Here is a 15579-nt window from a genome sequence, read left to right as displayed (position 1 = left end):
GACTCAGGGCCCCTCATCTTCTGCCTCTATTGCGCCACGGACTCAGGGCCCCTCATCTTCTGCCTCTATTGCGCCACGGACTCAGGGCCCCTCATCTTCTGCCTCTATTGCGCCACGGACTCAGGGCCCCTCATCTTCTGCCTCGACTGCTCCGCGGACTCAGGGCCCCTCATCATCTGCCTCGACTGCTCCGCGGACTCAGGGCCCCTCATCTTCTGCCTCTATTGCGCCACGGACTCAGGGCCCCTCATCTTCTGCCTCTATTGCGCCACGGACTCAGGGCCCCTCATCTTCTGCCTCTATTGCGCCACGGACTCAGGGCCCCTCATCTTCTGCCTCGACTGCTCCGTGGACTCAGGGCCCCTCATCTTCTGCCTCTATTGCGCCACGGACTCAGGGCCCCTCATCTTCTGCCTCGACTGCTCCGTGGACTCAGGGCCCCTCATCATCTGCCTCGACTACTCCACAGCCATAGAGACTGAAAAGGGAGGACTTTTGACAGGCATCCAGGAAGTTAAGGTACCGTTCATGATCTCATAGTGGATGTTAGGTTACCATGAAATGCTGTATCATGTGAACATTAAACTCTAAATCATCAGTTCTTAAGATGAACAACTGTGTTATAAAATATCTGGTTCTTTGCTAAAAAGTCAAAAGGTAAATGCCAGTGGACTGAAGAAGAGTAATTAACCGCAACATTAAGAAACATCCAATAACAAAATTTAAATTCTGCTGCATTCACAATGCAAGCAGAACAAGGTAATTTACCAATACGAAGCTGACAAGGTAAATGTGACGTCATCGCATTTCACACGAAAGAAGTGTGTTTTATATTAACGTTGTGAAATAAGAGATGTCAGTGTCCTTTTTTTTTTTTACTGGTTCAAACAGTCAGTATCATTTCCCTCACCAAAATAAATGTCACAACATTCTTAACAGTTATGTTAGGATTCACTTTTTGACCTCCCAGCACCAACAAGCAAACCAAGCAATACGGTTCAGCCAGCTGTAGTACATAAACAATGGATACAATTAAAGCTACATTCAGCAGAATTATTAGTGACCACATTTGTTTTGAAATAAAACATTTTGGAAAGACATTTTATACAATATAATTTTGTCTCCTAACAAAAGAACAATGGAAAACTAAAACCCACACGGATGTAGAATGCAAGGGACATCAGAAGAAAATCTCCTGACTAAACCAATCCCACTTGACTCAAGTCTGGAAAGATGAAGAAAACATCAATTCACAACCAGTCATGGTATTACTCTTCCAATAAAGGTGGAGGAGAGAGTTTAAGTTGGAAATGATCTGTTCCGGGTTGGGCTGGGAAAAGAAGGCCTGTCTTGTCACTGCTATGGCAGTGGGAGAGTTCTGACAGGATGGACAACTGGAGGAAAGAGAGAGAGAGAAAAAACTATTAGAAAATGTTATGCATCGCCTCTATTTGTCTCCCTCAGATGTGCACGCACGCACACACACTATAGATATATCTTCTATAGATAAAACTGATAAAAAAAAATGATAAAACCAAAAACTCGGGTGTTAATATTATCTGTCATCTATGTTGTTCATATTCCTGTGTAAATTTTGTTTTGTATGGTATGATAAAAAAACGTGCACACATGGTAAATAGACTTGTACTTGTACAGCGCTTTTCTAGTCTTCCGACCACTCAAGTGCTTTAACACTTTATGTCATCATTCACCCATTTATACCCAACGCTATACACATACACTGATGGCAGGGGCTACCATGCACAGTGCCACCTGCCCCATCAGGACTATCGAATCATTCATACCCATTGACACACCGCTGGCCCATGCACATGTCAATCCTCAGAGTCTCGCACACCTCTGTGACAGTGCTGTAATTTCCTAAAGGGTCAGAAATACCATTTCCCAGACGAATCAAAATGACCGGTTATACCGGGGGAAATTGAACGTTTGCTGAACCGGAGGACAATACAGCTTGAGAAGAAGATTCAACGCTGCATTAAATAGTCAGCAATTCATTGAAATGTCTGATTACACCAACCATGTTGAACTCGCGGAAGCTAATCATACAACTATCATTAAGGCTAACCGAAATCCGTCAAATAGCCTCAAAACTACTGCTCGGCTGAGGGCCAAAACATTGCGAACTCCATGCCTGATAAGCCAGATACTATTCTGATTGGGGACTTTATGGCCAAACATGTTCGAATGGCAAAGCACTGAAAATGTAATTTTGACTGACACATCTGTCAGGGAGCTGACAGGGCTGTTGTCAGCTGTCTTCTCCACCCATCCCAATGATATGAAGGTCATTATCCCCGCTGTTGATATTCTGCGAAGGAAAACTGTCCCTGAGATCCTGAAAGAAGACTTTGCCTGCTGCTGGAGAAACCGACTGACTGCAGATCTAATACGGTAACCTTATCCTTGTTTCCATGCTCATCTGCAACATTAGGTGTAATCTTTCATTCATAAAGTATATATTGATTACATTTCATATTTCACATACATTCATTCGTATTGTATTCATCACCACTCTTTGTGTGAATAATTACAAGTAGTAGTAGAAAGCGCTTTGAGTGGTCGGAAAGACTAGAAAAGCGCCATACAAGTACAGTCTATTTACCATTCCACATATTCCCTTCACACATGTGGGTCATGAGTCACTGGTATGGCAGTAAAAGTACAACTATCTCTTCAAATGTGACTGTGCTGTGTACCATCTACATCATATAAAAATTGTTAAAGATATCCGTTATGTGGATAATTATGCGTCAAGGTGGTCCCTACCCTGGATGGTCCTCGGTATAAACACCGTAGCTGATCCCAAGACTGCTCCTGCTGAAGGTCCAACGTTGCATCAACAAACACCTGGGTCACAGCAAAGAACCAGAATAATGTTGGCAAAGCATAAATATTAAGCTGTAATCTGTTACATGGCATAGAGAGTGCAAAACATTTTACCAATGCAGCATAAGTGTAGCAGAAATTCAAGTTCTATTACCAGATGGACATGCAAAAGGGTCTCCCTGTGCCTCAAGTTTGGTGGTTTTTAAGGGGTGGACAATATCAGTAATTCACTACAGTAGCACTGTGGTGAATATCAATTGATTGGGCTCATATTTGGTTCTAAGCAGTGGCGGGCCGTCAGGGCCTGCAAGGCCTTCTCTGCTAGCCTAAACAGAATCACAAAGCTATTTATATTCATAAAAAAATAAAAAAATAAATAAAAATAATTTATTTTATAATTTAATCATTTTTCTTCAATGCACTACATGTATTATAATTTATAAAAATATTTTTCCCATTATCTTAATTTCTCATTGCACAGCTACTGTCGTCCTCAGTTGCTCTCAGATATCACCTCTATGTGTGTCTATGCCAGATGCCTGCAGACTCGGCGCTGCCACCAGTGCAGATTAAAGTACACGGGGACGATATTGTTGATTGTCATAGTGTTCAACCAATCAGATCTTTAGTTTGACATGTTGGGCGTATTCTTTGACGTGTCAGCGTCGGCTAGCGGCCTATAATGACGTCAGCATTACGTACCGCTCATGTCCAGGTGCACACGCTGCAGTGTGCTGTGATTGGTCAGTGGGCGAGCACGTGACTAAAGTGAAACTTGTGTTTGCTAGCAGAACTGAGATTGTTAGCAGGCAGAGTTCAAGTGGAAAGGTATGGAAGAAATTATGGCATTTTTAGTTGTTGTTACTTAGCTTTGTTTTTTCAACATCAAATGGCAGAAGGACGAGAAGCTGATTTAGTGGCGGAGTTACTGGTAACGCCTTTCTCAAGAAGGCCATTAAGCTGCCTGAGCAAAGCCGCTACACGACACCAAAGTACGGCGGGACACTTGCAAGCTACGGTGCTCTTAAAAATGTTTGGAAGGACCCGAGTGGATCTCCAGATCAACGATCAAGTTCGCAGGGAAACGGAGCTCCACATTGAAAAAGGTAAGACGAATAGGGAAATACTGAAAAGGACCTCTTGTGTATGAAATTTGAGCAAAGAACTGTGTTTAGTAGATCTAATAAAAGTATTTAATAATTCATAATTAAGAATTCATAATTAGTCATAATCATAAGTGTATTGGGAATGCATAATTAAGATAAACATAAAGTGATGTAGGATTAGTAGCTAATAAGACATGAAGCTTCTGCCAAAGTTGCAGAAGTTTAACAGTTATACTGAAGGATTAGCATAGAAGGGATTAAGCAATAACTGACAGTCATTGAATGTGTTAGGAACTCAGGGAAAGAGAGTCATGGAGACAGGCGTTTACAGAAGTGCATAGAGAAGTTAGCCAATAGAAATTGAGATAGACGGAAGGGGAGGAGTTGCGAACGGATATGTGGGTGATATAGAAAGAGTTTTTCTCTTCTGTTAGATAGGATCCTGGGAAAGACGTGTCTCCTGGATCAGGGAAGAGTTTTTTCCAAAGTGGGTTAATAGTGTAATATTTCATGAGATTAATGTACACCATGCTGAAACTGTAATTGCATCAACAGGATTAAAATCCTTTTTGACGGTAAACCAGTTTCGGTAACGTTTTTAGCGCCGTGTGACTGTAAAGCTAACAGTCCACGTGTGCTGGCCTGCTCCACTCTCTTCGTGAGGAGATTTTCCCTCCACACTTGCTGGAACTGAAACACACGGATGTACTGCACAGCCGAGTTATTGAACTCTTTGTAAACAAAGAGGAGGATGGACTTTGTATTTAAATAGAACAGCATTTGGTAAGTGAAACTGCTTTTGTTTTCTTTATATCTGCAGTGTGTTAATTTTGCCTATCGTGTTGTTTATGGATATTAGATATGTATATTATATATTGTTCCCTGATGTAAATAATATTTGAATGGCCCTTGCTCTTTAGTGTGAGCGTTGCTGGATTGTTTTGTCATGCTTTGTTGTGAATATGTGTGACGGTTCTTGTGAGTTAGCTCTTGTCATTGTGTTAATTACATCGAGTTTGACCATATGCATTGTCCGTTAATGACGAAGCGTCCCGTCCTGTGTGGGGTTAGGGTCTGGATAATTGAATCAGTTTGGGCTGTTTTCTTTTACAAACAAGAATGATGGTCTGGAGAAATGGGGATTGTGTGGCGATTGCTTCGCCCTGTTTGAATCAGTAGGGAACAGCTAAACGCTGCGGGGAGAATGTAGCGTGAGTTTGTGCGTGTTGTTTTGCTTCCGGGGTCAGACGCTGACCCCGGAAGCAAAACAGACAGACAGACCGGTGTCCACCGAAAACGTTATATTTACCACAATTTAAGCTTCTGCATTTTCCAAATGCACCAGTATTATTGTTCGGTTTGTAAGCCTTGTACCGAACGGTTTAAAACGAATACGTGATGTTACACCCCTAGAAACAAATAACCGTAGCTGTGGCGCCATCATGAGGTTATTATAGGTATTATAGGTAAGACAGCAGTGAAGGCCCAGGTATAAAATGCATGGCCCGACACTGGTTCTAAGTAAATACTCTGCCTCTCCGTCCTTCCTTCCTTTCAGCCATAGACCCACCTCCCCCAGGCCCTTGCATTTTCAAGACTGCTCCAACCATCAACCAGATGCCCTTTGACCTACGCACCAGTCTCAGTCACCTGACTCCCACATCCACCTGCTCCTTATTTCTCAATTACCCCCACAGAATGTATACGAGCTCATTTCCACTTGCTTTTTGCCGCATTGTCATTGTTGCTTCGTCCCTTTGCTTTCCAGTCTTCTGAACCCTGCACCCTGGAGTCTGCTCCTGCCTGTACCTCTCACCTGCTCCATTGCTGGTCACCCAGGGAATTCTCAGTTACCATTACTCGCTATCCACGCCATGAAGCTTTTGTAGCTTCACTTTGTCAGCCCTGGATTGTTTGCATTTGGGTTCTTTCCCTTGACTTGTACTCACCCGCCTGACAATAACCAGATTAGAATGTTGCTATCAAACTCTATGTACTGTGGCTGGGCATGTTTTAAATGAATCTTAAAGGCAAATTCCACTTTATTACCACTTGGATCCTATTTTCATAGGACTTCATATTGCATTCTATGGTATAAATGTTGAACTGGTTTTTCCATTATTTCCACTTTCTGGAAATAAGGTTGTAATAAACAGTAGTTAACTTTTCAAGTTTTAAGACAGAAAGCCTGAATGAAAACAACAAAACATAACAATCTCCAGCAGGTCCAGGTTACTGTAGATGGTGTCATTTTTTGTTTGGTAGAAAGAAAAAATAGAGCTGCATTTGTTAACTGTGAAGGATCTGGAGTTGTTTTCACTGGGGTTAAGAATGTTGTGTATTGTGGAAGATGGCGAAGACGGACCAGCTGTCTTCACTGTGGTGTCATTTGTATACTTTGTGGGATAAAACCTTACCTTCTTCCTGTGAGCCTCTGCTCCTGCGTCATGAGACACTGTTGTTCCACGAGTCTAAGACCAAGAAAGGAGCACAGTGCTGTGTCAGGATTGTTAGCTAATGGAAGACTGTGCTTAGATTAAAAGCAAACACCAACAAACACCAACTGACATGAAACGAATCAGCTGACACACATGTTACAACAGGCATTTTACAGCTGATGTGGCCTGAGGTCCCTTCATGTAACGAACTTTCAAGCCACCTCATAGGAAAGCCTGCAAAATGGTTAACGATGTGACTAGGGGCTTATCTTCAATGGCACAATGATCACACGAGGTCCAAAGTCGTGTGAAAGAAAACTGCATGTGCATCTCCAGCTGCATGTAGCACTACATGCAATAGAGCTGGGAGAAGTGGATACAGATCAGAGGTGTGGTGATGCAGCCTTATCCTCTCGGCCCCCTACATCACTGCTCTCTTAGCTGTGAAACAACTGAAGGCTCATTTATAAACTACATTTTTAAATGTCTATGAACGATGAATTTATCTTCTTTCTACATCTGAGCCATTGTTTCAGAGTCTACCTTTTTTTTCCTGAATTGTGAGGCACATTGTAAAGTCTATTGCTATATACAGTAAGCTGTATAATCATTGATTCAGAATTATGACAGATATTGCACGACGGTTCATAGCTATGTAAGTGAACAAGAGTTGTGGGTGCTATAAATAGCCACAGCCATGGGTAATGGTTGTGTGTAATGACAGCTGTTCTGGTGCTGTTGGAGAACCTCGCCGTTGGAACACGATCTATGACAGACCGAGGGTAAAATAGAGGGATGCTGGAGTAACAACCTGAAAGAGCTGTGATTTGGACATTCCAAATATTAATATGCATTGCCCCAAATATGCTATCAATGGGCAGTTGATGTATATTATTGTAACGGCTACTGGAATATCAGTTGGTTAGAGTTGTGCAAATAATTAAGAAATTAATACATTCCTACGCTACATTTCTTCTCCTCCTCTGCAGATTTGAAAACACTCATTTATGTCTTTAAAGTCCAATAAACATAAACAAGTCTATACTGGCGACCTGTCCAGGGCGTACCCTACCTTCACCAATGTCAGCTGGGATCGGCTCCTACCTAAATCGACCCTAAATAGGATGAGCGGTTTGGATAATGGAATGGAAAGTCTATTTCCTAAATATCAGTCTAAATTTATAAATACAAATTATAATTATAAATAAACAGCCCTTGTATTTAAAAAAAAACTGATGTAAAATGGAGTTTTGAGATTTTGCTTGTTAGGCACAAGATCAGTTACCATTAAATCCAGTGTCTTAAGACTTCAATAATGAACTAGAAAATGCATTTCCTGCTGAAAATGCGTTGGAATGCTGAAAGCTGAAATGAATCTCAAAAACATTGCTGAAAATAGATATCCAATTTTTAAAAAATTGCAAAAAGCTGAATAATTCAAAAAGTTGAAAGATTACAAATATGAAGTTATGTCACCCCTCTCCTGAAAGAGCTGAACAATTTGATATTCGAACGGTTTCTGTAGCTTAAAAGAATTACAGCAGTAGTGATATTTGTTGTAGTAGTAGTAGAAGTATTATTCGCAGTATAAGTATGAGTAGCATTTGAATAAGTACTAGTTGTAGCAGTAGTGATATTTGTAGTAGCAGTAGAAGTTGTCGTCGAAGTATTTGTAATTAGAAGAAGTAGTAGTATCAGCAGTCGTACTAATAGCTGTAGTAGTATTAGTACTGGTTATTAGTACTGGTAGTAGCAGGAATAGCAGTATTAGCAGTTGTGGTATCAGTAATAATAGTAGTGGTAGTGGTAGTAATAGCAGTAGTGGTAGTAATAATATTTATGGTAGCAGTAATAGCAGTAGCAGTAATAGTAGCAACAGCAAAAGTTGTAGTCGTAGTGGTAATACTAGAAATATTAGCAGTAGTTGTCGCAGTATTAGTAAGAGCATTCATTATTTCAACAAAAAAGCCTCATTTTGAGCGAAACGTTTAAATACAGTTAATCCATGAGGCTTTTATTTTGAAAGGGTGGGACTGGGTGGGGGAGGGAGGGGGAGAGGAGACATAATCATCATGTTTGACACATAAACAGAGGTTATTAAATGACAGGCTTCATCACAAGCAGTTCAGTTAGAATTCACTCTCTGGGGCTTTTATTTTGAAATGGGGTGTGGGGTGTGGGGGAGAAGGGGAGAGGAGACAGAATCATAATGTTAGATAAACACAAACCGGTTATTAAATGACAGGCTCATCACAAGCATTTCAGTTAGGATTCATTCTGTGGGGCTTTTATTTTAAAATGGCGTGTGTGTGTATGTGTGTGTGTGGGGGGGGTGGAGGAGGGGGGAAAGACCTCTAAAGATCCCTAAGACCTGAATGACTGTATGAGAGAGACACAGAGAGAGAGAGGAGTGTATGTGCGCGTGTGTCTGTGAGTCTGTGTGTTTATCAACAGCACTAATTGGCTCAATCGCAAACACCTGTGTGCCTGAAGCCATTTCATGGAGATAAAACAGGAAAACACCTCTCAAACAAATCATCAAAACTCCCATAACCGTAGCTCCTATTGCTCCGATATTAATAATTGAGGGGAAGAATGAGTTGAAGAACAGATCCTGTAAAAATTGTGTCTGTAGCGTAAAAAAGCAGCTTAACTGGCGATCTAGAAATGGGGTACCGTGTTCTGTGGAAGATGTTTTTGAAGCAAAATTTAACATTGGTCTCTATGGAGCAGAAAGTTGGTTTTCCTCTCAATTAACGGCTTCTGTGTCAAATGTGGAAATCTGTGGGATTCCACAGTAATTTTTCTACGACAAGGACAATATTAGCTACTTCTACATCCAGAAATTATGCATGAAGAGTGAAGATTGTGGACACAGTGGCAAAATACAAATGTTTTTGTCACAAGAATCTCAAGCTGCTCTTCACTCTAGCGGTGACACCACGCACTCTAAGCTGCACAATACACACCCATTATAAAGTCAGAAAAGGGCTGAAAAATCATAAAAGTTAAATTGCTACAGTTCAAAAAGTTTAAAAGATATCAAAAAGTTGAATCATGTTGGCAATAGTTGAGGGTTTTCTCAACATTTGAAAGTTGAAATGGTGTCTGTCGCTGAAAGTATGAGGAAGTTGAAGGATTTGAAGGTTTTTGAAGTTTTTGAAGTTTTTGAAGGATTTGAAAATCTTCTCCATAGAAACCCATTCAAAAAAAAGTTGCAAAAAGCTTAATAATTCAAACAGTTTAAAGGTTAGAAATAGAAAAAGTCATAGCAGACATGAGCTGAAGGAGCTGAACATTTTGATAGTTGAACAGTTTCTGTAGCTTAAAAAAGGAAGAAGAAGAAGCGTTGCGACGAAACGGGGGACGGAAGAAATAGTGGAATAAAGAAACAGGATAACAATAGTTGGAATGCTTAACAGCATTCCAACAACTAGAAAATGCATTTCCTGCTGAAAATTCGTTGGAATGCTGAAAGCTGAAATTAAATGAAAAAAAATTAAATGAAAAAGAATTAAATGAAAAATGTTGAAGCCCGAAAGCATTTAAACTGCACTGCTGAAAAACCTTCTCGTTGAAATGTCTAACTATGGTGTCTATAGCTGAAAGTATGAGGAAGAAGAAGGCTTTGAAAGTTGAAGAAGTATAACAGGATTTGAAGATTTTCTCCATAGAGATCCCATTCAAAAGAAGATTGCAAAACGCTAAATTCAAAAAGTTTAAAGATTACAAATATGAAAAGTCAAAGCACCCCTCTCCTGAAAGAGTTGAACATTTTGATATTTGAACAATATCTGTAGCTTAAACAAATTTCAGAAGTAGTGATATTTGTAGTAATAGTCGTAGAAGTTGTAGTTGAAGTAGAAGTATTATTAGTCGTAGAAGTATTTGTAGCATTAGAATAAGTAGTAGTAGTAGCAGTAGTGATATTTGTAATAGTAGTAGTAGAAGTCGTAGTTGTAGTAGAAGTATCATTAGTAGTAGAAGTATTAGTATTTAGAAGAAGTATTAGTATTTAGAAGAAGTAGTAGCTTAGTATCAGTAGTGGTCGTAAAAGTAATGGCAGTATTTGAAGTAGCAGTAGTAGTAGTACTAGTAGCAGTCGTACTAATAGCTGTAGCTGTAGTAGTATTAGTACTGGTAGTTGCATGAATAGCAGTTGTAATATAAGTAATAGTAGTAGTGGTAGTAATAGCAGTAGTGGTAGTAATAATATTGATGGTAGCAGTAATAGCACCAGTAATAGTAGCAACAGCAAAAGTTGTAGTAGAAGTAGTAGCAGCAGTAGTAGTTGTCGCAGTATTTGTAAGAGCATTCATTATTTCAACAAAAAAGCCTAATTTTGAGCTTAATGTTTACATACAGTTAATCCTGCTTTTATTTTGAAAGGGTGGGGGTGGGTGGGGGAGAGGAGACATAATCATCATGTTTGACACACATAAACAGAGGTTATTAAATGCCTGGCTTCATCACAAGCATTTCAGTTAGAATTCACTCTCTGGGGCTTTTATTTTAAAATGGCGTGTGTGTGTATGTGTGTGTGTGTGGGGGGGGGGGTGGAGGAGGGGGGAAAGACCTCTAAAGATCCCTAAGACCTGAATGACTGTATGAGAGACACAGAGAGAGAGAGGGAGAGGAGTGTATGTGCGCGTGTGTCTGTGAGTCTGTGTGTTTATCAACATCACTAATTGGCTCAATCGCGAACACCTGTGTGCCTGAAGCCATTTGAAAATATTCTCCATAGAGATCCCATTGAAAATAAAAAGCTTAATCATTCAAAAAGTGTAAAGGTTAGAAATATGAAAAGTCATAGCACCCCTCTCCTGAAAGAGCTGAACATTTTAATAGTTGAACGGTTTCTGTAGCTTAAAATATGAAGGAGAAGAAGAGGTGCGACAGAAGAAATAGAAGTTGAATAAAGAAACAGGATAACAATAGACACCCATTAATTGTTGGAATGCTTAACAGCATTCCAACAATTAATGGGTGTCACCAAAGTGAGCAAGACTTTGGTGAGGTCCGAGTGAGGTCATCTGTCATCAAGTGAACATAATCCACTGAAAACATGGAGTGTTTTTGTCTTTGCAACCTGCATTATCAGTTGGTTTTTATTCATATGTATTATTTATTTCCCCTGGTTATTATGCACACCGACAATAGTCAGCTCCCTGTATGTTTCCCTTGACCGCACAGCAGCATCTCTGAGCCTATATTTAAGTACAGTTCAGGTCAGGTCTGCGATCAACAGCTGTGGTTGGGTCTAGAATTGATTGAGAGATAATTGCAGCGTACAGATGGATTTGTGTTGATATTGGCCTCATAAGTGTTTACTGAAAATTTTAATTAAAATGTAATTTTCCCGAGTGCTGGCTTTGTACCTGCAGGAAAACATGGCAAAAATGTTTGTGAATTGTTGGTTAAGCTTAACGTCTTCAGTAGGAACCAATGGGACAGACATGGTAGGGAAGTCAGAAAGTATTGTTGGTTTGGATCTTTTCACAGGATTTTATGACAGCAAATTAAACGTAAAATAACACAGACTTATCCTTTAATCTAATATGTATTCCCTCATGTCTATCCAAATCTTAAATTTCTTGCAAGCACAAACACACACCTGTGCCAGGGATGTACTGCGGCCTCTTTTTGGTTCGGTGGAAGGCCCGCCCCTCCCTCCTTGGCTTGAGGAACACTTGTAGCAGCTCCACCTCTGTTGCAGCTCTGAAGTAAAACCCCACCCAGAGTCCTTCTGCTGCAGGCACTGGTGGTGGTACAGGTGGCCACAGCTGAAAAGACAAACACCTTCACACCTTAGCAACTGTAAATATTCATTCCTTTCCACGATCCGTAACTGCTTATCTTGTTCAGGGGGCAGGAGCCAATCCCAGGGCTGACACAGAGACATACAGCCATTCACACCTACAGGTAATTTAGAGTCATCAATGAACCGAAGTTCTAAAATGCAACAAAGTTTATCCTCATTGTTTATCAGGTCAAGAGAACTGAACAGACTTTCATTCAAATCTTTGAGGACAGTCAGGTGGGCGATAAATAGCACCAACAATGGTCAGGTAGCTGATAAATAGCACCAACAATTCCACCAGAGAGCTCTAAAACAAACAAACAGATTCCACCTCATCCCTATCTGACTTCAAAGTAAGATCGCTAATTTTAAATTCATAGTCACCATGAATAAACAGAGATACTCCACCTCCAGATCTATTCTCTCTTACACAGTGAACTGTATTGTATTTTGGTATTTTAAAGATTTCTCTAGAGTCCTCAGTGAGCCATGTTTCTGATAAGGCAATAACTTAAAAATCATGATTGAGTAAAAATAAATAATGAATGAATTTGTCATAGTTGCTAGAAAGACTTCTTATATTCAGATGAAAAGTAGAGAATATATTAGGAGGCAAAGAAACACATAAGTCATTAAACTGTATTTCATCATAAAAACTACAGAGGTTAGAGACAACAAGCGATGAAAAAAATCTAAATGATAAGAGTCAATGGTAGAAGGATTAAAAAGCTTAAAGGTCTGGCCTTCAAAGTCACATTTGTTGTAGACATTAGTGCACGTAAAGAATAATGTATTGAGATGCACGGTTAAAAAAATAATAATCCAAAAGTACTTAACCCATTCCTGTAGGGGTGTAACGATACGCATATTCGTATTGAACCGTTCGATACGAGGCTCACGGTTCGGTACGCATGACGAACTGAATACGTTTGAATAAAAATAAATAAATAAAAAAATATTAAAAATTTAAAACCTTTATTTAAGCAGGTAGTCCCATTGAGATTAAAAATCTCTTTTGCAAGATGTAAGTAACAATACTACATAACATGAAGGAGCAGTTTTTGTTTTTGATGCTTATGTGTTGCTAAGAAGACACCCCAGAAGATGAGTCACTCAGGTATAGTTCCATCATTGTTCAAAGTCAAAGAATAACTTCATGATGTTAGTTGTAATGAATAAATATATTTTAAAATCAAGTACATTTCTCTGGCATTTATAGTTTTCTACTGTACCGAAACGTACCGAACCGTGGCTCCACTGTATCGTACCGAACCCAACCGTGAGTTTTGTGAACAGTTACACCCCTACATTCCTGATATTGAAGACTAAGGATCCAGACTCTTATCGTCAGCCTCTTTGTTGTTGGGGGTTTTGGGAAGGTGGGTGGACAATGTCACCTCTCTTTCCAGCTGCCTTACTTTTCCAGACTCTTTAATGCCATCTACAACAATATTATGGCGTGTGGACTGGCCCTCCGGATAGTCTGTCTTGTCTTTTGCATGACATATTATTTTGAGTCATTTCTAGACTCACCGTGAGATCATAGGCCTGCGTCGACAGATAATTAATCCTCCTGTATGAAGAATCAACTATGATCTGTTCACATTTGGAAGATTTTTTCCTGTTGTTCAAGCAAAGTTCTGTAGAAGTCTTTTTGCTGGTCCAACAATTCACGCACTTGAGCCATGGTGACATATTCCTCAGTGTTAGAAGCTTTGGTTGGCATGGTTTGGTCCTCAACCTTCGAGGCCTACTAGGCCCAAGGATCAGAAGGATGAAGCAAGAAACCTCCACAAGATACTAATAATCCAGCATTGGTTGAAGACTTCTTTGTTCAGTCAAATACTGGGATTTTTGTCTTGTTCCCAAGAACTTAAGGAGTTCTTTCAGGTCGAGGGTTATACAGTTGCATGCTTTTTGTCTTCCACCTCATGTGGAGAGAAACAGGGAGCTAAGTTACATGTGCTTTGCCCAGTTTGGCATGTTATGTTGACCATACAGCCCCCATCAGACACTGAACGGCGTGGTCGGTGCCTTGTCCCTTCTTACTGTTCTATTTCTCTTCTGGCGTGACACAGGACTGGTGAAAAGAGTGAGGTGTGTGTCGGTTGCGTTGCATCTGTACAATCTATGGCAATATAGTACATCTGTTCTGCCATAATTAGAAATAAGTCATATCATAACATAACGCAGTCCAGCGCAAACACTAACTGTAACCTCAATGCTGAAACCTAGAACTGAATGAACACCTCTGTGACATTGTGTAAACCGAACAAAAGTAGACTTTAAGACTGAACCATTGTATTGGATTGCATCGGTTGACAGGTGTACCTAATAAAGTGGCCACTAAGTGAACATGACATGAAATCAAAAAGACATCAGAATACAAACAGAAAGCCACATGTATGCAGACAGAGAGTCATGATCGGGGACAGAGCTTTCAGTGTGGCAGCCCCCACCCTCTGGAACTCTCTCCCTGCGGTGATCCGCAACATCTCCACTCTGGACGCCTTCAAAAGGGCCCTCAAGTCCCATCTGTTCGCCAAGGCTTTCGGCCCCTAGTTTACTTGTTCTGTTTTTCTGACTGTTTGTCTAAACTGTTTTGTCTAAACTGTTACTCTTGTAAAGCGGCCTTGGGTCCCCTGAAAGGCGCTATATAAATTAAAGTTATTATTATTATTATTATTATGATGATCAACTTGTGAGCTACGTTTTGTAAACTGTTGCCGAGGCATTACACCTCCAGGGTGTGTTACCTGAACACAATGATCTCCTCAGCTGAGTCCTGCCTCCTCTTGTACTGTTGGAGGCAGATGTTACAGTAGTCTTGTCGTGGGTGGAGTCCTCTTGTGACAGCAGCGCGCAGGTGAGCGAGGGACCAGTGGAGGTCATGGTTCAAAAGACTGGTGGTTGTTTCAAGTAAAGTCTTAAACAGAAAAGACAGCATTATTTAAGGCCAATCTGAATTACTTTCCATGTCAACCACAAATAGCGTCTGAAAATATTAATAGCTGAGATGGAGTTGTTGTTTAGGATTTGATTATTGAGAGAACATTTCAATCCGTGAGGGATTGGCACAGTTTACAGCCTCAATATTTTAATTGTGGTTCAGGTGCTGCTCTGTTGTTTATTTATTATTATTATTATTATTATTATTATTATTATATTTACGCAGCGCTTTACCTGTTCATAGTTAAAAGTGTCCAGCATGCCCAGAATGAGGCCTTGGATCTCTGCCAGCTTTCCTTTCCCATACACTGGGTCCTGTCAGGCACACAAATGCAAACAGCATCACATGCCATTAGTACACAATATACAGCATAAAAATACATATCATCCTTTAATTAAATCACAAATTACAACTCTTTGGTTTCTCTTCATAGTT

At 40.2% G+C, this 15579-nt stretch overlaps 1 protein-coding gene across 2 annotated transcripts in view; it reads right to left on the bottom strand.

Moving 5' to 3' along the window:
• Positions 1-884: 884 nt before the first annotated feature.
• The window catches only part of vps8 (VPS8 subunit of CORVET complex), a 67780-nt gene continuing 53085 nt past the window's right edge, over positions 885-15579 (bottom strand). For both annotated transcript variants that reach the window (XM_079280872.1, XM_079280873.1), the window contains exons 40-45: positions 15378-15458; positions 14951-15120; positions 12009-12177; positions 6374-6427; positions 2791-2871; positions 885-1394 (exon numbers count right to left, since the gene is read on the bottom strand). In XM_079280872.1, coding sequence (XP_079136998.1) covers positions 1269-1394; positions 2791-2871; positions 6374-6427; positions 12009-12177; positions 14951-15120; positions 15378-15458 — 681 coding nt within the window. In that variant the 3' untranslated portion in view covers positions 885-1268. The remainder of the gene's footprint in view (positions 1395-2790; positions 2872-6373; positions 6428-12008; positions 12178-14950; positions 15121-15377; positions 15459-15579) is intronic.

This window comes from Melanostigma gelatinosum (assembly GCF_949748355.1).
Source record: "Melanostigma gelatinosum genome assembly, chromosome: 12".
In the NCBI taxonomy this organism is placed as follows: Eukaryota; Metazoa; Chordata; class Actinopteri; order Perciformes; family Zoarcidae; genus Melanostigma; species Melanostigma gelatinosum.
This window is presented reverse-complemented; position numbering and strand designations above follow the sequence as displayed.